The sequence below is a fragment of the Lontra canadensis genome, unplaced genomic scaffold (genome assembly GCF_010015895.1).
Source record: "Lontra canadensis isolate GAN:19392208 unplaced genomic scaffold, GSC_riverotter_1.0 scaffold3, whole genome shotgun sequence".
Classification (NCBI taxonomy): domain Eukaryota; kingdom Metazoa; phylum Chordata; class Mammalia; order Carnivora; family Mustelidae; genus Lontra; species Lontra canadensis.
This window is the reverse complement of record NW_022630997.1, coordinates 14,973,353-14,997,106: the sequence shown is the minus strand read 5'-3', so window position 1 is coordinate 14,997,106 and position 23,754 is coordinate 14,973,353. Positions and strand designations below refer to the sequence as shown.

The 23,754-nt window shown below is 56.3% G+C and overlaps 1 protein-coding gene across 6 annotated transcripts in view; it reads right to left on the bottom strand.

The window, feature by feature from the left end:
* The window catches only part of SH3PXD2A (SH3 and PX domains 2A), a 227,367-nt gene that overhangs the window by 84,773 nt on the left and 118,840 nt on the right, over window positions 1–23,754 (bottom strand). For all 6 annotated transcript variants that reach the window (XM_032880869.1, XM_032880887.1, XM_032880879.1 and 3 more), the window contains one exon: window positions 18,028–18,119. In XM_032880869.1, the coding sequence (XP_032736760.1) occupies window positions 18,028–18,119 (92 nt within the window). The remainder of the gene's footprint in view (window positions 1–18,027; window positions 18,120–23,754) is intronic.

Genomic DNA, 23,754 nt, shown 5'->3' with positions numbered 1-23,754 from the left:
ATTGCAAAGTTCCTGGACAGAAGGGCAGACAGGGTCTTCCATGTTTGCAGGCCTTCCCGGTCTCTCTTCAAGTACATCTGTCTGTCTGTCCAACCACCCCCCCCCGCCCCCGTCCATGTCTTAACTGAGGGGTGGTGGAGGCCCAACCTGATCTTGTGTCTGAGCAGAAGGGTGGCGGGGAAGACCCGTTCAGGCCTCACAGAGCACACCGTCTAGTTGGCAGCGACAAGATAAACATGCAGGGGAGGACAACATACAGTCACTTTGTGATCTGCCATCCGGGTCAAAAGGATTTGTTGTATAGGAATTTCCTAGGAACAGGAGGTCCGAGTGATCCCGGGCAGTTGGGAAGGGATGTCCAGAAGAGGGCGCTCTAGAGCTACCCTTGAAAGATGAATAGAGAAAGAGCAGAGGCAGGAAGGAGTTTGGACGCTAGGGGTGAGGTGAGCAAAGGTGCAGGGCAGGGACAGATGGGGGAGCGTGCGTGTGTGCGTGCGCGCGCGCGTGTGTATGTGTGCGCACTGGCGAGTGCTTGTGTGTGTGCTAGGAGCAGAGGGTGAGGGGAGCTCGGGGATGCTGTCTGCCTGGGGCGGGGGCGGGCAGGACCTGTGGCCAGGGGTGGGCTCAAGGGAAGGCACACAGCTTAAATTTTAGAAGAAACTTGGTGGCAGAAACCCAGCAGTGATGCGTGTAACAAAAGGGTTTCCCCTAGAAGGTGGCATCATCAGCTCCGCGATGGAGAGGCCGTTTTCCGTCTGGTTCTGCTTTTCCCTGTGCAGCCCGCGGGATGGGCACTTTTTCGGGGGAAACAGAAGACTGCTTTGCTCTCCACACTCCAGCGGCCCCTTCTGCAGAAGTGTGTCTGATGTGGGTGTGGGTTTGTGACACATGCCGGGGCCGCCCTGCTGAGCAGTCCTCCGGGTCGCCCCCTGGCTATAAGGCCGCTCACTCCCCAGCCCTGGCCTATCTTTGAGCTGGGCCAAGGGCTCTCTGCTTCCCACGGACGCCCAGGAGCCTGTCCAAGGCCCAGCTGTGCTGATCCCTGCCTCAGCGTCCATGGGAAAGAACGCTTGAAGCAGGGCCCCAGGCTTCTCCTGGCACCAGCCAGGAGGGCCTCGCCTCTGGGGGCTCACGTGGTGGCCTCTTAGGAGAGAACCCTGCTCTCCCAGACTTACTCAAACTTCACATGACACACGAGCAGGCGCCGAGCCCCCAGGTGAGCCCCGCCCCTTAACACCTCCCTGACCACGTCTCCATATCCGAGGCAGGTGCTTTAGACCTGCTTTACTGGGGAGGCTCTGACAGGTCAAGAAACGTGCCTACCTGGAGCCACACAGTGAGCTGTTTGGGCTTGTGGCCTCCTCACATGCCCTCGTCCCTTCTCCAGTGTTTCACGACATTCCAGCTCAGCTGACCCCCAATGGCACTGCATGTCCCATTTCTGTCCCCAGCACCTAGCTGTGCCCCACCTCATGCTGCCCCATAGAATGGCGATCCCCAACAGAAGTGGCCTCCTCCTGCACTGGCCCACGAGGCAGCCACCACCACTTTGTCGAGGGCTGGAGATGCGGCTCACGTGATACAAGAACTGACTTAATACAAATTTAACTGAAATAGCCACAGTGCGCTGCCCAGCACGCCGGACAGTGCGAGCTAGACCACTGTGCAGAAGGCAGCTCGTGGGGGAGACGCGCTCTGTGCAGCTGCCTGGCTTCACATCCCAGCACTGCCGGGTGACTGGGAGGCTCTCTGTCTTCGTGTCCGCTCTGCACAGGGAAGAGCCCCAGAGCACCCACCCAACTGGACAGCTGGAGGTCAAGACATGTCCACGGCTGTGGAGTACTTGGCGCCCAGCAGGCTGGATAAAGACAAGAATGTCTGAGACACACCCCGCCCCCCACTGCCCGCTGGCCCCATGCCCCCGTCACAGAGCCCCGCGCAGGCCCAGTGGCTCGCGGTAGGGAAGGATGTGGGGAGATGGGCCTAGCTGGCCCTAGGTGGGTGGGCCAAGGTTCAGGGTGCTTGTTTACAGATGAAGAGATCCAGGCTTCAGAGGAGAGAGTAAAGCCACTTTGCCAAGGCCAGCTTCTACCAGGCATCCTGGGGCCTGGGCCCTAACAGACTGGAGGTGGCAGGGGTGACAGCCAAGCGTGGGTCCCCCACAGCTGGACAAGTGATGCTTCTCCACGAAGGGGCAGGCGGCCACTACACTCCGGGCAGCAGGTGCTGGGAATTCAGGACAAAGGGCTCTAGGCTCAGGGAACATGGGACACTCCGGGCCAATCTGGGCACATGGCCACCTGAGGGCTTCTCATGGGCACTTCCTCGACTACTACCTCCCTGAGTGGCAATGTGAGAGAGGGGGCTGACCCAGGAGTCTCGAAAGTTACCAAAACAGCCACCCCCGGAGCTGGGGGGGACGGTGTGGTCCCAAGACCTGGGTTTCAGGTTCAACTGTCTCTGAACCAGAGCAAGATCAGGGGGATGGCACTCTCTCTATGCCTTGGTTTCCCTGACTGAAAAGATCACAGACTGGGCCCCTCTTAACTTCTGCAGGGAGGCCTCCAGCTCCGGGCCCCAGACAGGCCTGCAGGCCACGCACCGTGGGAGGGGCAAGCCCGGAACCCTGGGTACCAGCTTCCTGCTCCAGCCCTCCCACCAGCCCTGCACGTGCTCCCCCTCCTCTGCATAGGCTGGGCTCCAACCAGTGAATTCACTGCTCTCCAGGACACAAATTACAGATCTCAGGGGGCCAGCCCTGGGCCACCACCTTCGTCCTCTGCTGTGTAATGACCCCTGAGCTTCTGCTGCCAAGAAGTTCTCTGTAGCCCTGGAGGCGGCCTGGGTCCTTGAACCCGAGAGCATGGGGGGCATGGGGTGGGGGAGGCAGGGGTGGGTCAGTCCTCAGTGGGCATCACCACTGAATAGCCCTCCCACACTGACTGAGCCCTTCTTTCCCAAAAATGTGTGTGGGGGGATACACTGCTATTATTGCCGTTATTATTATTATTATTGTCATACTGTAATTGGCAAGAATAGTACTTCCTCGAGCATTTACATTAGACCAGTTACCAAACTAAGCCCTTGAGACATATCAGCTCATTTCATCCTCACAACAGTCCTTTGTGGTAGATTCTCTTATCTCCTCCATGTTATAGAAGAGAAATGGAGGATCAGAGAGGGCAAGTAACTTCCCCAAAGTAACACAGCTAGGGAGCTCAAGCTGTCTTAGTCTAGTGCTCCAATCTTTTACCACCTTGTGGCTGATTTTACACCTGTAAAATCCAGAGAAGCTAAATTAGGAGTAGGTGGGGAAAAGGTAAGATGGAGGCAAAGACTTGCAGTCGGAAACACCAAACCACCACCATCAAGTTGTAGACACTTTCTTGGGGAGGTTACAACTTCATCTCTAGTGTGAGGAAGGAGACCCTGGCTGTGACATGTGGTGCAGGGTCCATGACCACCTGCTCAGAGCGCCCTGGCTGACGAGTCTCCCCGGGCCGCTCCTTGGAGGCTGTGCTGTGGAACAGAGCCGCCAGCAGGCGCACAGCGGGGTCTGTAGCCGGAGGACAGCCCGACCTCATTCAAGGGCAGGACTCACAGTCCTCACAGGGCCCGTTTCTCTCAGCAGAGTTGTCATGAATTCTGGAAACAGTGACGGTGCCTTCCTCTGACTTTCTCTCCTTCCCGTCCTTACCTCCTAATGCCACTTCTGACACCCCCAGAACCTGGCCTGACCTGGCACCCTCTTCTCCTTTGTAGCTCAGACATTACTACGATATCTTTGCTATCTCCTCGCCCCCACAGCAGGCCCCAGGAAGCAGGCCCAGTCTCCCCAGGCCTCACCCAGGGGGAGGCACAGTCTGCTGAATGAAAGCACTGATGTCCTGACTATAGGCAGCCTGGCTCAGGACTGCAGGGGGTTTCGGGGGGTGCTGGCCAGATGGGTGGCATGATCCTGAGCTGGCCTCCAGGCAGACCCAGGGTCTCTGCCTTCCACTCCATTAGCCCCGGCAAAGCCCAGTGGAAGTCCTGCTTCCTCCAGGAGGTCCTCCTTGATGACTGAGTGGGTCGGCAAATGTGGACCTTAGGGTGTATAAAATGCCAGAGTACTCGGGCAGTCTCCACCGCAGAGTTCACCCTGATGGCTCAATGAGGATGGCCTCTGTGTCCTGGGCTCCACCCCCTGGCTATGACATCACACAGGGTTGCCATGGGAACTACTGGGCCAGCACCACCACGGTAGCAGGCTCTCTCTGACAACCTGCATTCTGCTGCAGGATGCATTACCGCCTCACATGCATCTCTCCCTACCCCGGCCAGACCACAGTGCCTCACCACCTCCTTTGCCTGGCTTGCCGGTGGGCCCAAGTCGAGAATAAGGGCACCCATGTGCTTAGAGTGTTTAAGATGCTAGCTCCGTAGCGAGCGGAGATCTGAACCCAGGGCCGGCTGACTCCTAAGCCACTGTTTGGAACCACCATGATCCTGATCTTTCCACCCTTCCCGCTCAGAAGCCTCCAAGCCAGCACGCCCAGGCCTTCGCAGGCCAGGCCCTGGAGAGCAAGCTGGGAAACTGGGTGAAGAGCTGTGAAGAAAATGGAAAGTTTGCAGAGAGGGACAGAAAGGGAGGTCTCTTTGAGGAGGCGAGGGTTCCAGGAGAACGTGAGGAGCAGGCAGAATGCGGGTGGGTGCTGGGGCCTCCAGGCTGGGGAGAGGGAGGGAACCAGGCCTCCTAGGCCCAGGCCACCTCAAACCTGCTCGGAAGTCATCCTAAGCACAGTGGAAAGCCACGTCCGTGTTAGCTTACACGCGCTCTTTGGAAAGCCCTCTCTAGCTGCTCTTTGGAGGTGGACGGGGGGAGGGGGACGCAGGACAGCTGGAAAAAGAGATTTCCGTGGGTGCATAGAAGCCTGGCACCCCAGCCCTTGGGTGGGACCACCAATCCTTGCCAGCCCCCAGAGTCCCCTATGGGATGAAGCCCAGAGCCCCGCAGGACATCTGGTTGGTCGTGCACTACTTTTGGCTGCCTTCCCTCCCCTGCCTAACATCCCCCCCGCCCCCACCCCACTGATCTCCCGGTATCGCCTTCCAAATAAACTGTCTGGGTTCTAATCCTCCCCAGACCCGCTTCTGCAGTATTCTAAACCAAGACACCTGTCTCTCCCTGTCTCTGGCATGAAGTATCCCACCGCCCCCTCAACTTGCCCACCAAGATCCTCATAGCCTGCCGGACCTAGCACATGGCCAACACATAGTGGGGGCTTTCTCCAGACATGCCAACATGGGGGTAACCCACATCCTCTGTTCTCTGGCTCTCAAGGTGGCTGCCAGCGGCACCATGGGTCTCCCTGGGGCTCTGACCAGTAAGACAGCCTCACGGGTGCTCTCTCTTGCACAGGATGGGGACCAGAACACGCCCTGCCATTAACCTTAAATTCTCTGTCTTGGCAAGCATAGCCTTCTCTCATCGGGAGCTGGCTTCTGTGTAATTAGATCAGACCTGATCACAGCTCAGCAACCACTTCCCCGGCCATCAGAGCTGCTGGCTCCTCCTCCCAGTGTATTCGGTAGGCTTTGATTCAAGTGTCCCTGAGGGTTTAGCTCTGGCCTCCAGGTGCCCTTCTGTGTACCAGCATGCGGAATGCTCTGGAAATCAGCTGGAAAAGTTTCCGAGGGCCAGAAGGAACGCTGGACTCTGAGTCAGACAACGTGGTGCTAGTCCAGTTTCTCTGATGATTTGACCTTGGGCAGGGCTGGAGGATGTCTGAAGGCTGGAGCTGGGAGCAACCCACCCCTTCTACCTCTCAGTGAGATGCATCCCAATGGCAGAGGCTGCTTTGATGGCTCCAGAAACTGCCAACTATGCGGCCGCATGCTGAGCAGTGAGCGGTGGGCGGGCACTGGCTAACCAGGACTCTGGTTCCTCCCTCAGCACGGAGCAGCCCCTCAACAACGGCAACGGTAATAATAATAGGGACCCATGGATTATGAGCATGTGCAGGGCAGCGTGTTAGACACGTAGAGAACTTTACCAAGGGGGCGAGCCAGGCTCTCCCACCAGACTGCTGGATTCTCGCCATCTTTGCCAAGCATCACCTTTGCAAGGCACGTGACCTCCCTTTGCCTTCATGGGTTTATCTGGAAATCGGGGGAAATAACGGTGCCCACCTCATGGATAGATGCAAAAATTAAATGAGCTAAACCACGCACACTGCTTTCTGCCAAACACCTGGGCTGCCTGCAGGTTGCCCGGGCAGAGAGTCGTGCACCTTACGGCTTAGCCCCTGGTCCACCGCCTGTGCCCACTGTCCCCCCCCCCATGCCCTGTGGTGCCCAACTGTGTGTGAACTTCCCGGGGATGGGGATGAAGTGCTAGGTGGGCACCCGAGGCCCCCACTCAGTGGCCAGTCCATCTCAGAGCAGCTCCGAGAAGGTAAAGCCGGCCTTGCCCGTGGGCTACTGAACAAATTTGTGTAAGGACCAAAGCAGCTGGAACTACCAGAAGGTCTAGAAATCAGAGCAGCACATGGTGGAGGGAAGAACCCAGTCTCCAGGAACATACATCTCTTCTTCCCAGCCAGGAGCAGAGGGAAGGGATACTAATGGTGGCTCCTTTTTAGGAAGAATTAAAAACCTCCCTCTGGGATCTTTTTAGGGTTATGTAAAAGTCCTAAAACTTGGGCGTCTGGGTGGCTCAGTTGGTTAAGCATCTGCCTTTGGCTCAGGTCGTGATCCCAGGGTCCTGGGATCAAACCCCATATCACTCCTTGCTCAGCGGGGAGTTTGCTTCTCCCTCTCCCTCTGCCGCTCCATCCTACTTGTACTCTCTCGTACTCTGTCAAATAAACACATAAAATCTTTTAAAAAGAAGAGCTCTAGAACTGGATTGTGGTGATGTTACACATCTCTAGAAATTTACTAAGCATCAGCAGATTAATTGTACACTTCAAACAAGTGATTTTTGTTTTATGTCAATTTTATCTCAATAAGGCTGTTTGAAAATAAAATCTCCTGCCTAGCCTCAGGTAGCAAGAGCCTTGGGCTGTGTGTCCTGGAGTGGGGCAAGGGGAAGGGGATTCACATTAATTCAGGGTTCTTCATGTGAGAAGTGGGCCACATGATAGAGAAGGGATGAGAGGGGCTTAAGGGCTTGGTTTGATGCTGGGGTCACAGCTGGGCCCAAGGAAGGCCAAAATCAGGTATCAGTCTGGGCCACACCTGGCTTCCTTTTCAGGAAGAGAGAATGAGCCCAGTTCTGGAAGCATGTCAGAAATCTGAGCCACAGCAGGAAGGCCCTCTTGGGGGCTCTGGAGGCTGGGGGTAGGGGTGGGAGTCTCAGGGAGGGCACCCTGAACTGGCCCTGGGGCTCCTGAGCCTTGTATCTTCTCATGGATGTGGGCTGAGAAGAAGTCTGGGTTTTCCTTTAAGAGTCCCCACATCTGGAAAGTGCCCTCAGGTGTACTTTCAACTGCCCCCTCTGTGACCACAGCAACCATGGGGTCCTGACTCAACTATTCTGCCCTACAGTCAGATAAAGGGCCCCATCTGGCAATTTGGAGCTGGTCACCCTAGTCATGGGCCCCGTGCTTCTCTCCATCACACACCCCTGCGTGGTTAGCGGGGCACATATCTGAAGTTAGAAGAGTTTGAATCCAGCCTCTGACACTTACTAGCTGAGAAGTAACTTAACCAACATAAGGCCAAGCTTCCTCATCTACAAAAAGGAGGCATAAATCTCACAGGATTATACTGATGGTTAAACAAGATCATGCTCAAGGACCCAGCACAGTTTTTGACAGTATCTGCCAAGGGGCATTTGTCCCGACACTGGCAACTGTAATGTCCAAGGTTTCCACAAGGTGGAGCCAGATACACACAGATCCCAAGCACTAAAATCACCCAAAGTTAAGCGGTGCCTAAATTCCAATGTACAGGCCTTGTGAAAGGGAAGATCATATGACCTGCAGAACACTTGTCTATTCCACATCTAACCATGTCTATGAATGTCTCCCCCTCACAGCCCTCAGCTACCACTGCAGATTCCAGTTGCTATGTGCTTGGACCATTGCAATAGCCAGAGGGTGCTGAGAAGATCACAGAATGTCAGAGCCAGGAGGGACCCTAGAGAACCCCAGATTTTGCTCCTTCACCTGATGCTGAACTATACAAAGGTTTAATGACTGTCCAAGGTCACCCACTAGACACTGGAGGCCTCAGGCCCAGCCCTAGCCAACACATTCAGTTTCCAGGAAGACAGAATTTCTTTCAGTTCTTTGAAACTGCCCCAGGCTCAAGGGCTCTTTCTGATCTGACTGTCCTTGTCTCGCACTTCCCTTCAGTGGGTGGTTCTGCCCTTGCTCCCAGCTTGAATACCACCTCTCAAGGGAGGCTTCCCTGACCACCTCACCAGGCTACCCCCCTGCTCTGGACAGCCCAGCGCTTGTATCATCACTTGTTTGACTTCTCCTGTTTCCGCTGAATTGGCGGTTATTATTATAAGGCCCATTTTACAGGTGAAAAAACTGAGGTCTTGGCATTTGAATAATTTCTAGGCCACAGAGTAGGTGAGGAAGGAGGCCTGGTGCTAGCCAGAGCCCTATCGTGCTCTGCTGCCTCCCACAGAGGCAAGCCAGGCCCTGACCGTGCAGTCTCTCCCCTCAGACCACAAGCTTCCCCACGGGGAGGGCTGAGCTGTGTCCACTTCCATGGTCCTGTGCCTCACACCAAGAAGATGACCAAACATGCTTGAATGAGCGAATGGCTCCTGCCTGGATGGCAACAGAGAAAAGCTTAGTTTAGAAGGCTGAAGAATTGGGTTCGAGGCTTAGCTCTGCCATGGGCTCCCTGTGGGGTGGCTAGCCAGAGGACTGGTTACAATGGAGGGGTAATAACTACAAGGGAGGGGAACTGAGACACCCTTGAATGTGACATAACTACAAAGCAGGCCTCCTGGGCTCGGGGCGGGGGGTTGGCGCTCATCCTGTGGCCTTGGGAGCAAGGGAAGGGACCCGTGGGCGCCTTGGGCACCTGTGTACCAGGATCATCCTCCTGGGGCTAAGGTTTCAGGGAAACACACACCCCGGGACCCCTCTACCTTTCTTATCCCTTCCTTATCCTTATCCCTTAACCTTCCCACTCCCGCTGGCGAGAGCTGAACCCCGGCGCCAGGCCTGGAAATGGAATAAGCCTCTCTCTGTAGCCGCAGCCCACACAGCCTTTGCCCCGAGCTGGGCTGCTTAGGTGGCCTCCCTGCACTTCCCACCCAGCACGACAGCCGGGCCCTGAGAAACCCTTGTTCCCCAGAGCCAATGCCCCTTTCAAGTGGGTTGGAACCAGCTTCCTGTGGGCACCTGGTTCCCACCTGCCCACCCAGGCTAAAGGGGGCCAGAGCAGGGGGCGGGCACGGTCTGCTTGCATGAAACTCTGTGCTGTCCCAAGCGCGCAGCTCCCGGGGGACCCACGGTCCCTCCATCCAGCTGGCTCTCTCACCTGTCAGTATAAAGAGACTATTCGTGCAGCTGCCAATGGCAGAGAGGCTGGAGGGACAGTGCGGGCCACGTCCCTGGCCAGATGGCTGGTGGCAGAGCCTGCAGGCAAGGGTCTAACCGGGACACAGCAAAGCACAGGGCGGGAGACTGGACTCTCCAGTCCAGTTCCCAGGGCATCAGTCCCCCGGGGAAGGCCAAGAAGCTAGATGCCCAGGAGTTCTCGATAGCCAGTGGGGTGCCTGGGGGCAGAGGGGGGCAGCCGCTCCCCCCCATCAGTAACCAACCCTGGCAAGTACTTGCTGAGCTGACCACTTCCATTCCCCCAGCCTTCCCAGAGTGGCCCTGTGCATGCAGGCCTGGGCTCATGGAAGAAAGGGAAGGAGAACAGAAGTTCTGGGAATGAGCTGCGTTGGGTCAGGCACTCTCGAGGCACGTACAGGCATTAGCACCCTTGAACCTTTCCATTACCCCCGTGACATGGGTATCGTTGGCCACTTTCACAGATGCAGAGGATTTCACAGATCTGGAGAGGTGGGGAGTGATTTATTCAAAGCCAAAGCAGAGCTGGGTGTTCTGACTGTTGTCTCTGGAGTTCGTTTATTTTATTTTAAAGATTTTATTGATTTATTTGACAGAGACACAGTGAGAGAAGGAACACAAGCAGGGGGAGTGGGAGAGGGAAGAGCAGGCTTCCTGTTAAGCAGGGAGCCCAATGCGGGGCTTCATTCCAGGACCCAGGGATCATGACCTGAGCTGAAGGCAGACACCTGACGACTGAGCCACCCAGGTGTCCCTCTCTGGAGTTAATTTCACTCTGTTAAAAATTTCGACCTAGTGGCAGTCTTGAGCCTTAAGTCCATCAGTCCATGATGTCCTGACACATAGTAGGTGCTCAGTGGACACATGCTGAGGAGGGGAGCACTGCAGAGACCCTCTCTCCAGGGCTTTTGGCACAACCTTCCCTTTGCTTCCCAGGGAAGAGGAGAGAAGGGAAGCAGCTACTGTGTGCTCCACACACATCATCCCATTTAATTTTCCTCCACTCCTGGGAAGGCAGGTGTGACTCACAGAGCAGGCTCCTCCCCAAGGTCACCTGCCATCAGCAGCGGAGTCTGGATTCTAACTCAGGAGTCAAACACTGAGCAAAGCAGTCAGCCTACCTCCTGGGTGGGCCTGACCTGGAATTCAACTGGGACTAAGGACAGGGGTGCCCCCGGGAGAAGCCTCCTCAGATTCTCAGAGCCGTCCTGTCTGGGCCCCTGAGGCAGGGCTGGCAAAGTCCCTTCTGTCCTCCCGGCCTCTGTTTTCCCTGGGGGAAAGGGGCAGGCATGGCCTCCATCCCTTCCAAGATATAACTGGGAAGGGAGGCCAGGAGCCCCTCCAGAGGAGTGCTTTTTCTTGGGTCTGCCTTCATGCCCACCCCAACCCCAAGCCTCTGCCTGCCTCTGCTTTGCCCTGTCCTCCATTCATGGAACCCCTGCTCAGCGCTCTCTGCATCAGCCCACACTCCAGACCCAAACCCTCACCTCTGTGCAGGGCAGGCCTGCTGGTGGGACAGCCTCCCTTTCTCACGGGTCTGCCTGACTGCCCCATGGCTGTGGCAGGGATCCCCAGGCGGACTCCCAGGCCAGAAGCCGGCGCTCTGGGCAGGCTGGGGCAAGGACAGTTCTGACCCAATCTGGCCGTGGGCCCACAACCTTGTAGCCCAGGTCCCTCTAAACACTGGGCCATTGTTCCAGTCTGAGACAGGGGATAGGTCTGTGGCCTTGGGGCTGGACAAAAACCTGTTTAGCAAGGCTCTGCTCCTCCCAGGCAAGTTCAAGACCTTGACCAGGATCCTGCCAGGCTCCGTGGGAAAAAATAGGCTGAGGAGACAGGCCTGAGCCTAGAGCTGAGAGGGGGTGGCGGGGGGGCAGGAGACCCTCAGCCCGCCTCGTGGCCCCACCACATGCCCCCGGTGCTGTTGTGTAAGCATGAGCCCTGCTGGCCACAGGCTGCAGGCTGCCAGCAGATGGACGCGTGGGATGCAAAGCGTGTGACAAGAGAGAAGCCAGCAGCCCAGCCTGGCCTCTGTTTTGCCCTCCTTCACAGGAGGTCCAAATGTGCATATGCTCACCCTGCTGTGGGCTTGGGTGGCAAGCAGAGGGTCAGCTATAGTCGGGAGGCACAAGAAAGATGTAATGCAGCCCTGAGGCCGTGAGGGACAGCATCTCGAGGCCATGCCCTCCCTCCCCAGGTGAGGAGGATGCAAGCCCCAGCTGACCTCGCTGTGTGCCAGACTGCCAACCTCCTCACGACCCTTGGGCTCGAGCACCATCGCAATTCCCATTCTACAGATAAGGAAACTGAGGCACAGAGAAGCAAGAGGCAGAGCTGGCCCCGAACCCAGACCAGTGACCCCAGAGGGATCAAGAATTTCTTCACTTTGCTCCTACGACTGTGGACAGTTTTACTGACAATTTTGTCAAATGGCCTCAACTTTGGTGTAGCTCTGTCCACACTTACAACTTTGGTGTAGCTCTGTCCACACTTACATGTGATATAGTCAGTGCAGCTCCTGTGGCAGCTGGGGGGTGGCCTACAGGTGGGGCTTTCTGGAAAGTGGGATTCAGTCCTGTGGCAGGTGGGGAGGGGGGGCAGGGCACTACTTCAGGTGGAGGGGACAGCAGGGCACGGGTTTGGAGGCTGGCAGTAGCTGGCTGCACTCTGGTGACAGGAGACTAAGAATAAGGGCAGGATTGTTGGCTCAGGAGGCCAGAGAGATGCAAAGACAGGTGACAGGCCTTTGCTGGGGGTGGAGGGTTTCCTCATGGGGCTGGACCTCTCCCTACAGGTTTGACCCTTTCCAACAGAAATATGCATCAACCAAGGACCCTAAAGACAGGCCTCATGGAGGTCCCCTTGAGAGCCTTTGGGTACACTCTTTCAGTTGGGTGAGAATTAAGATTTGTGAAAAGAAGTATTTGCTGGGTCACATGGCTGAGTCCTCTGAAAGTCCTGCCAAGCCAGCCTGGGCCTGCCTTAGCCCCCGCTTCGCCATCACGGACACCCCATGGGAATCAGAGCACAGGTGCCCACTGCTCAGGGGGCCTCCTACACCCGTGGAAGCCAGACCAGCTGATCCCCAGCACCCCCAGCCCAGCAGGGGATCGGTCCTCCAGCGGTGGGGGGTTGGCTCCAACATAGCAAAGCCCGGGATGGCAGAAAGGGCAGGTGTCGCCCCGGGACCCCACCGGGGATCACCTTGGGCACTGCGGGGGTGGAAGCTGGGCTCGGGGGCTTGTCAGGGTTAACCCAGAATTTGTCTTGCACTGAATTCCCCTGAGCTCCAGGGGTGCGTCTTTCTCTGCCTCCTTCGGGGTTTGGTGACTAAGGCCATCCCTACCCAAGCCAGCCACACAGCTGCCCCAGAGTCCCCAGAGAGGAGACTAAGAAACATCATCACTAGCTTGTCTTGCCCACCCTGCCCACTGACCCCTCGTTACTCTGGGGCCATGTACCAGGGGCTGGAGGGAGAGATGCTCAGTTCCCTCCCAAGGGGTGTGTGCGCGTGCACGTGCACGTGCGTGTGTGTGTGTGTGTGTCTGGCAGGTGGGGTGGGGTGGTGGCTGACAGAATGGTGCCCCCTATTCTCAGGCAGGTGGACCTGTCCAAGGCCTGCCTCCCCTGCTTCTCAGCTGTGTGACCTGGGGCAAGCCATGTACCACCAGGGCCTCTGTTTCCCTATGGGCTAAATAGGGACAACAGTACTGACTTCAGGTGGGCGGGCGGTGGGGGGGAGGCTGAGATTTAAATGAGATAATACAGAGAGTACAGAGAAGTAACCAATAAAGGTAACATCTTTCTTTTTCTTTCTGCTCCCCATGAAGACACTCACTCATGCATACACACACGTGCATATGTACACACATGTACACACACACACGTGCACATTCCTATTCAACCACTGGGCTTCCCAAGAACACATCATCCTCAAAAAGAAAATAGCTGTTGGGGTGCCTGAGTGGCTCAGATGGCCGGGCGTCTGCTTCGGCTCCAGTCGCGGTCCCAGGGTCCTGGGATCAAGCCCTGCATCAGGCTCCCTGCTCGGTGGGGAGTCTGCTTCTCCCTCTTTCGGCCCACTGTTCCCCCTGCTTGTGTGCTCTCTCACTCTCTCTGGCAAATAAATAAATAAAATCTTAAAAAAGAAAACAACAGTCAAAGGGGCCAAGGTGGGTCTCCATGTGCCCTGGCCAGCTGAGGACCAGAAGGGGGCGCTGCGAGGAGGGGGCCGACTTAGGAAGCCTGAGTGGAGTGATAGGTTAGGGCTGGGGTTGGATGTGTCAGCCGGAAGCCAGCCTGCCCCGGGTTTGGATCCTGGCCCTGCTGCTTGCCAGCCGGCTGACTGGGTAAGCTATGGCGGCTGTCTGGGCCTTGATCTCCTCTGTGGAATCACGTCACGGTCTGTCTACCGTGTAAGACTCTAATGAAGGCTGAACCCTCAGTCTTTCCTCTGGCAGATGTTCTGAGCATCTGCTCCGGGCGCTGGGGATGTAGTGAGAAGAGTAAGGGTACTCTGCGCTACCGTTTCCCCAGAACCGACGTCCCAGGGAGAGGGACCGAGAGTCAGCGCCATGAGTGAATGGGCCACGTGTGAGTGGTGATTCATTCTCCATGAGGAAGGACGAAGCCAGGAAGGGGAGGGCAAGCACTGGGTGGATTTTAGCAGAAGGCTGGAGCCCGCCCTGCCGAGCAGCTCTGTGAGGAAAGACTGGAAGGAGGTGTGGGAACAGGCCAAGGGGCTCACTCGGAGAGGGGCCACGTGGCCCAGGCAGGGGCAAGAACCAGTGCAAAGGCCCCAGGGCAGGAACACCGCTGGCAGGTGCAGGCAGCAGCCGGCAGGCCAGTGTGGCTGGGGAGGAGTCAGGCGGGGGAGCGGCAGGAGGTGGCGTCCGAGGGCAGGGAGGGCCAGGCCAAGGGGGCCCTGACTCTGAAGGACATGGGGGGCATGGAGGACTTTGAAAAGAGGAGCAACGTGATCCGACGGATCTTTCTAAATGACCCTTCCTTCCGAAATGTTGAAGATGGACCCTAGAGAGCGAAGGGAGAGGCAGGGAGGTCGGTCAGGAGGCCAGAATCCAGAGGAGGACGGGAGATTGGCTCAGGGTGGCAGCAGGGGAGACGGTGAGAGGCAGTCAGAGTCTGGAAACGCTCTGAAGGGAGTACCCCCCGGGTGTGCTGAGTGGATGGCAGGGTGGAGGGAAGGGATGCATGTATGCCGGGGCTTGGGGCCGGCCCAGCAGCAGCCCACATGTGTGTTTGTGGTGGGAGGCGGGAGAACGGGAGCTGCCTTCCTAGGGGCTGCGTGAAGACGGGGCGCCACCACGGCTGTGCTGGGTCAGGCTCACCTGAAGGGTCCGTCCTCAAGGGACATCCTTTCAGTGTGGGGCTGGGGTTGAGAGCGAGGCTAGCCGTTCAGAAAAGGGCTGGGCTCTCCCCCACAGAAGCCAGCCAGCGGCCTGGGATCAAAGCCGGGGAGCTCGGGCCTGGTCCGCCTCCCCCATCAAGGCTGGGCTGCCACAGCCTTGCCTTCCCAGCAAGACAGAAATGGGACCCAGGCCCCCACCCCAGGCCCTGTGAACACCCGCAGGGCCCCTGCGGCCTCACACTTGAAAGAGCCAGGGGGTTATCTGCAAAATTCCAATTAAATCCACAGGCTTTGATAATTTGATAAGCCGCTCTACAGTCGCCCCTGAGTCAAAATACACTGTTACTTGAGCCTGTGTTTATGTTTCAGGATGGAGGGGGAGGTGTATGAGGCGGCTCTGAGGGAGGGGGGTGCAGGCTCTGGGCTGATGAATCGTCAGCCTGTCAGGCCCGGGTCACCGACGGGTCTGGGCTCTAACGGCAGGCACGCTGTGGTCTGGAACATGCGTCCCTCTTGGCAGCTCCTGGAGGCCGAGCAGGGCCCGGGGAAGAGAAGCCCTTCAGAACTGTCTGTCCACAGCTGACCCTACTTCTGGAGCCTGAGGCCTGTCTCATGCTGGAGGGCTTCCTGGTCTCAGGCCATCTCTTGCCAGACCAGCTGTGAGCCAGCCCAGGTGGCCGCTAGCCCCTCAAGAAAGAGGCCAATAAGCCCCCTGACGTGGTGACTTGGACGCAAATGCTTTCCCCTGCAGCAGAGAGTGTGCACTGGGTCACATTCCTTTCTGCTCTACAAGCTTCCATGAACAAGACTGCGGAGTACTACCTACAGGCCAGTAGCCCTGACCAGGTTGTCTTCATGCACTTGTTACCTGTCAGCCCTCTGGACCACTCCACGAGTCCCATGTTATCATGTGTTAGGGATGGGAAAACAGAAACACAGAGAAGTTGAGCCAATGACCAGAGACACAGCCTAGAGTGGCAGATCTTGATCCCAGAGCCCGGCTAGGCAAAGCCATGCCCACTGCCTCACCAATATATCACTGTCTCCCCACGCCTGGTTGGCATCATTCCGGAGGGCCTTCTGGAGGGGAGCAAAAGGCTAACCTATTGCCATGAGTGCAGAGGTGGGGAGGTGACACAGGACCAATTTACGCAGCTGACTGGCAGAGAATGGGGCAGAGGGGCACGGATCAAGGGCAGGGTCAGTGATTTTGTGGCCATGCACTGGCTGCTTCACCTGACAGCAGTATCCCTTTCCCCTCTGGGGGTCAAGTGATCACATGGGACTTCAATGACAATCGCCTGGGGAGGGACACCTCTTCTCTCCCCATGGAAGGAAGCAGAAAAGAAAGGGGAGGCTGTGAGAGACCATCACAGCCGGATGGACCAGGGCCACTGCTGGGGTCTCTGGAGCCTTCCTCTGCCCTGGGAGAGTGAGGATGGCTAAGGCAGGAGCACAGACGGGGGGGACGGAGAGGGACACAGAGAGGCTGGGGACCACCGTCCCCCTGACTCCTCCCAAACCAGGAGGGCAGCGGGAGCTGTGGAAAGAGTATGGGCCTCTATATGAACCTGAAAAATCTGGGTTCAAGTTCAGGCTGCTGCTGTGAGCCTGTTTCCACATCTGTAATGTGGGGATAAGAATACACGAGTCCCCTCTCATGAGCCCGACACAGCAGGTGCAGCGAGGGCAATGCTTCTCCCTCTGGCGAGAGCAGGCTTTTCTGTCTCGTTTCATTGTTGACGAAGCTCTGGCCCAGCCCTCATGTCCTCTGAGTTTCACCGATAATCGCTGGAGGGAGCCAGAGCAGGGACTCATCCTGGTCCCTTTGTGGCAGAGGAGGGAAATGAAGCTCAGGGAAGCCACGGAGTGACCTGCCCCGAGCCTGTGTGGCCAGTCAGCAGCACAGGTGGGGCGTGAACTCCTCCTAGTCTCTGTGGCTTTCCACGAGTCTACCTTGTGAACCCGTCACTGATGAGTTTCTGATGGTCTGTGGCATTTGCTCGTTTCTTAAGCCCAAGGCAGCCCTCGGAGAGATGGCAAGCCTCTGGGCTGGCAGGTTTTTCTCCCCCGAGGGCCCAGGCCATTTTAGGCTCTGAGTCCTCTAGTGCAACTGGAAAGAGAAGGGTCCCTCCCGGCAGGACGGCCATGTACGGATGTGCAGAGCACACACTCAGTGCCGTCAATGGTGCCCTAAGAGCCATTCAACACACACCCTGTCTTCAGGCTTTTTCTCCCCATCCCCAGGTGGCCCCGGGCCTCTTCCCACCTGCCCCAGGTCATTCCTTCGTACTATTCTTTCCCTGCAGTACCTACCGCATCTGCCTCTCAGCCACCCATCCTTGTACTCTGAGGTTTTAGGGGAAAAGAGATGTTGAGGGATGTGATCTCTCGCACCCTCACCTTCTCCCCAGCCAACACCCTTCCCTGTCCGCCCTCTTCTGTGCATCAGCTCCTGGTGGAAACCGGAGTTCTGTCTCCACTGAGAACCCAGTCTGCTGAGGGAACTGTACTGAGCAAGCGAGGGCGGCCCTCACAGCGGAGCCTGGTCGTACGGGTGAGAAACCGGCAGGACCGGGTGGATCTTCTTGACCACCAGACCCAGAGCATTCTTATTCCAGAGAGAAGAGACACCTGCTTGGTTCCCCATTTCTCCCCAAGCGTGGAAATACCAGCCAGCACCGGACTACTAGGAATCAAAGATTTGGGTTAGAGCCTCCTGCCTGTCACACAGCCAACCAGCTATGTGACTTCGGACAATCACCTAAACTCACTGGGCCTCAGTTTCCTCCTCCGTAAACACAGCTACTAATGATGGTCAACCCTGGACATCTGAGCAGAGGGACCGTTAGACTTTCTTTCACCTCATCTGCTCCTTACAGTAACCTGGGAGCTAGAAAGAGTGTACGGGGAAACCTGTCCCCCAAATGCACAGACACCCTCACTTGCCAGCCCTGGGGTCAAGGGAAATGAGGTCAAGGCATTAAGAGTCTGGGGAACAATGGTCCGTATACCTTTGGCCCATCTCTCCCCCTTTCCTTGTGTCCCCACATCCTGAGCCTCTCCAGGCTGCCCTCCACTTTTGTCCACACCTCAAGGCACAAAGAAGAGGCCTGAACTACCACTTACTCTTTTGGGGGGTTGACATCCTCTGGTCGGGCCTCAAAGAACCGAAAGACTTCCTCACACTGTGATATGTGGGGAGGCAGCCGAACAAGTGCCTGTGGAAAGACAGGAAGAAAGGGCATTAGGTGTGATGAAAGCCCCAAGCAGGGTCCCCTTGGGCTGCCAGTGACGGCAGAGGCTCAAGGACGGTGCCGTGGACGACACAGCCAACTGGCCAGCCACCCCGCCACCGCCCCAACCAGACAACTCATCAACAAATCAACCAATCAGCTACCTAATGAAACAGCTCTCCATCCATCCCACCCATTAGCCAACCTGCCAATTAATCTACTAACCAACTAGTCAAGTAATAAAAATAACTCACTGGTCAACCCCAATGAATCTATCAACCATCCAGCCAACAATTCAACCAACCAACCATTCGACCAGCCAGTTCGCCAACTAAAAACCAGCCAACAAAGCAAAAAACAATGCCCGTTGATCCTTATGGCCCTCAAGTCTTAGGGCCCTCGGGAACTAGTCACTCTGTGTGAACCCTGAAAGAATCTCTCCTGGCCACAGAGGAAGTCCAAGATCCTTAGCCCAACAACCCAAGGTCTTATTCTACCAGCCTCGTCTCCCACTACCCACATTCTAGACACACCAGATAGTCACCGTCTCTAAATACCGATTGCACAATTTTTTAACGACAAGCAGATCATTCTAGCAAGGACAACAGGGGGCTGTGACAGAATCCGATAGTACCTAGAAAGATTGGCAGGGTTTTAGGAAGACTTTTCCACAGTGAGAGGAGAAGATGGGCACCATGTGGGGGTAACTGTCCAGGTAGGATCATGGGCTAGCTGTGAGCTTGTCACCCAGAAAGGCCTGAGAGTCTGCTGCTGGAAAGTGACGGGTGACTGCCAGACGTGCTCAGAGCCCCTGCTGTGTACCAGACCGGTGCATACTCCATACCTTATAGCCTGGGGCACCTGGGACCCCTGACCTGCCCAACATGGAGGCAGGGGCAGCGTGAGACCAGGTGAAGCCCTGCTCCTGGCTGCTGCACTCCTGTGCAGAGAAGATCCTGGAATGATTCTTTAGTACAGACAGGAGAGGCCACTGCCAAAGCAGGGCTGAGGGCCAGGGCCAAGGGAACTCTGGGCTAGAGCCAGAAGGGAGAGGAAAACTTGGGCCTGTGGGACTTGCGAAGGACTGCCCATGAGGAGGCTCCAGGTCAGGGGAGAGCTGAACAGAAGCCTGTCAACGAGCCTGTGCCTCGCTGGGCCCCCTTCACCGGGGCTGCTTCAGGGGCCATGATCCAATCTGGCATCTCCCCTATACCAAGCGTGGGGGGCCTCCATGTCCAGAGTCACTGGGAACCTCCTAACGGTCCTCTTGAGGGCAGACCTCATCCTTATGTTACTGGTAAGGAGGTGGAGGCTCAGGGAGGCCACGTGGCCTGCCCACAAGCTGTGTCACGGGTGGGAAAGAAGTTGCTCGAAGGTAAGCTCCATGCAGATGGGAGTCTGTTCTGTTGCCTGCGTGTCCCTAGATCCTAGAAGAGTGCCTGGCACAGAGCGGGCAGGCAACGAGTATTCCTCAAATGAATGAATGAAGAAGGGTTTTGCTGTGCCAAAGCCCAATATCTAATAGTAGTGGGACATGATAATGGGGCAAAAAAGAAAAAAATGCCCATGTGGTCTTTGGCTGCAAGGAGAGAGGTCTAGTGTTAAGGAACAGGGAAGCAACTGCTCAATTCTTCTCTGAGCTGGTCAGGTAACGGTGCAGGTGTGGCACTGAGCACCAGGCATCCCACCATGATGGTCCTTTTTGATGTCATACCCGTACCTGGGCAAGATAAGGCCCAACTACAGCAGGTAAGACAACATCATGCAATGCACAGCTGTTCCTTCTAGAGCCCCTGGCTTTCCGAGGGTCCCTAACACATCCCATTCTGTTTCCAGGAAACAGAAAAGAAGGGGAATGAACATTTAATGGGCAACTGTGTTCCAGGCCCCTTGACCCCAATCATCTGACAAACAGTGAGGGCTTTTCAGTGTGTGCCTCTGACATGGGGCCCTGCTGGGGGTCACAGGGGTGAGTCAGATGCAGCCTCTGCCCTTGCACGAGCACGTCTGATGATGTTGTCGCTGGAGGTAGACATTTTGTCCTGGAGGCAGACACCCTTGCCTCTGTTTATGACGGAGACACTGGGGCTATTGTGCTCATGGGCGGAATGAAATCCTGGGCTCAGAAGGTAGAATGGGTACAGACTCCCCCCAAAGCATCCATGTTGTCACCTAACCTACGTGGCCGGTGCTGTTTTCTCCCCCAGGAAAGGGAGAGGGAAGGGGAAAAGAAAGACCGAGGAAGGAGAAAGAAGGAGGAAGATAGAGAGTGGGGGGAAAGACAAAGAGAGAGAGAGACAGATGGAGAGACAGATCTACAGAAAGAGAGAGAGAGGCACAGGGACATTATCATGTCCTGTGTGCAGCAAAGGCCCCTGGCAGAACCGAAGGGCTGGGCAGGGCAGGGCAGGGCAGGACGCAGGAGGGAAACCATGACCAGGGACCCAGGCTGCGTGCAGACTCGCTGCCAGGGTGAGCTCCCTGAAAGGACGAGGGAAGGGAGCCAGGGCAGGTCTCCAGCCGGCCTGGAGCGCTCGCGCCCTCCCCGCCCAGCACACTGCTACCCACCCGCTGCGCAGGCCCTGGCCGGCCAAGGGCTTGCGCAGCCCCAGCAGCGAACACAGGGGCTCTTCATGCCGACAGAGACCGGCATTCTGGGGGCAGAGGACGTGTGGGCCGTGAGGGCCTCAGACAAAGAGGCCTTTTGGTCGAACCACCGTGGCATCTTTACTTAACAGAGAGCCCCGAAGGGAGCCGCATGGAGGGCTCATCCTGATTTCAGGCTGATGAGAGGCTCTCAGCTCAGGGCAGCTCCCATCAGTGCCACCGTGAAGCCCAGCTCTGGCCAAAATCATTTGGCAGGAGATCTTGAAGCTGAGCAGTCCGTCCCCAGGGCCTGGGCCAACGATGACTGTCAGAGCTGGGGAACCCCCCTCCCCAATCCAGCCATTCTGAGAGGGCCATACGTGGCTATTTCCAAGGACACCTCCAGACCTAAAAGTCTGCCATTGGACATCCAAGATCTCTGCTGTTGGGTGGTTAAGTCTGGGCCTGAGGGCCTCAGGGCCAGCCAGACACAGGTTTGAGTCCTGGCTCTACCGTTCACGGGCTGTGTGATGCTGAATGTGCTGCTTGCCCTCTCTGAGCTCAGTACAGTGGGTTTGATATGGCACCTATTTGTTAAGAGACTAAGTGAGATTATGACAAGGAAGAGCCTAGCACAGTGCCTGGCACTGAATAAACACTCTGGAAGTTTTAGTTGTGCTATTGTCTTTGCTGTCATTACTCTTTAGGTGAGTGCAGTGATGCCAACTAGAAAGAACACTGGGATAGGAGTCAGAGACCTCAATTCTAGTTCCAGTCTGGCCCTTATACACTTGCTACACGAGCCCACCTCACACCTCAGGTTATTTCTTCTAGGATAGAACAGACAAACTCTGGAATCTCACACTATCTCATGGAACACCTGTTCGAGGAGGTAAAATGAATTCTGTGGGCATATATGAAATGATGCCTTGTAGATGCCCACCTTGGTCTTGGAGAGCACCATGTTCGTTAGTACAGCAAAGGCTCTGAGCAGTCCTGCAGGAAAGAAACCTATAGAGCTTTGTTTAGGTCAGCACTTATTAATAATCATGACATGCTGGGGGATTGGCTCATTTAATCATCACATTAACAGTATATACCCATCTCAAAGGGTATGACTAATTCCACTTTTACAGAAGCAAATAAAGCACAGAGAGGTTAAGTAACTGTTCAAGGCCACACAGCTAGTAAGCAAGATTTTCATTTGGGCCATCTGAGTCCAGAGCCTGTGCTCCATCTGATCTACTGATCTGTATTGCCTCCCGCACTACCCACAGGTCTCTGATTATGTAGCAGGTCCTCCAACGATTTCTACTAACTGCCCACAGAACACAGCTGGGACATATCCAGGCCACAGATATTCTGAAACTTCTTCCGGCTCTAACAGTCCAAGGCTCCAGCACTGCAAACAGCACCACTAGGAGTGAACTCCATGTCTGACCCATCATCCAATCCGACTGAGCCTTTCGATTCAGGCTAGGTGGGAAGAGCTGCAATGAGCATGACCTCCCAGCCCTCAGCATCTAGGGAGGGGGCCGCTGCCCCATGGGGCTGCTTAGGGTACGCAGGCCCCCACCCTATGTAAGCTGAGCTGACTTCAATCCCCTTCTGACCTTGCCATTCTGTGGCCCAGGGCGATCGTGAGCTGGCCAAGAGCAGATCTGGAGAAATAAGGCAAGGGAAGTAGCTGAGGGCAGAGGGTGCCTAGGGCTGGGGGAGACTGGTGAGGAAGTACTAAAGAGCCACCCAGGTTTGCCATCAGGCAGTCCTTCCAGTGCCCCCTTCCCCAGTCCTAAACTGCCCTGAGGTCTCTAGATCCTGGCCTGCCCCACACGGTTTTCTGAGAGCCAGCGACACGGGCCACCATTTGCACTGTGTCATCCTTCTAGAAGACACAGATTCAGATAAAACAGAGGGTGGCTGTGTGCCTCTGAGACCTCCACCCAGATGCGGCCAACACAACCCTGGTTTCTCCAGTGTGGTGGCATGGGAGGGGCCCCTAGGCAGACTGTCCTCAGACCTTCTTCGAAGGGACCCCCCCCCCACCACGTCCACGAAGCCCACCACTCTGGGTAGGTCTGTCCAAGGACAGAAAAGTTTTACATCTGGCCAAATAACCATGGGCGTCCTGCTCTTTCCATGGGATCAAACGTTGTCCTCTTTTTAGGAACATCATTTTGATTTCTAATCAATGGAAATCTGGGCAAAAGCTGAGTGACCAAGGACAGGGGGTGGGCGGAGGGGGCATGGCACAGGGGGCTGGAGTCCCACCAAGCTGGCCACCCACTCCCTGCCCCAGCCCCACCCCTGGGCTGCCTCTGGCCTGCCTGGACTCTTTCTCCTGGATCCCTACCTAGGAAGCTGGGCTCATGGAACTTCTGTAAATCAGTATCTCAAACACAGGAGTTCTCTTTTTGAAGGACCAGGCTGCAAATCCTTTTGAAATGGAAATAGCATCTCATTCACAGCAGCACATGAAGCCATGTCACAAGAGCTCCTAATACATTGGGGCTTCAGGGACATGTCACCCTCCTGGGAGGTGTCCTCTGCTCATGTGCGATCTTTGCATCTTATTGGCAGACATTGCCTGGATACCTACATGGGGCCAGGCTTCCTGCTTGTTACTGAAGACACAAAGATAAAAGTTGTGGTCCTCAAGGAGCTCCAGGTCTGGAAAAGGTGGACACACAGAAACTGTCCTCCTACAGAGGATTGATGTCCTGTCTGGAGGCATGCACAGTTTTCACAGCAGGGGTGCTCAGCTTTCCCTGGGAAACCCAGGGAGCTTCTAGAAGGGGCACCGTGGGAGCTGAATCCCCAGGAAAAGGACTAGCAGGGGCAAAGGGTGGCAGCTTGGGACTCTGGCTAGTTGGGAACAGCGGCACTTCTGATGGACTGGACTGCAGGGCGCGGAGGATAGGCAGATGCTGAGGCCTGAGCAGCACTTCGGACGAGCCCACAGAGGGCCCGGCCAAGCCCCTCATGGGTTCTTATGGGCAATGGGGCTCCTCTGAGGGTCTTCAAGGAGAAAAGG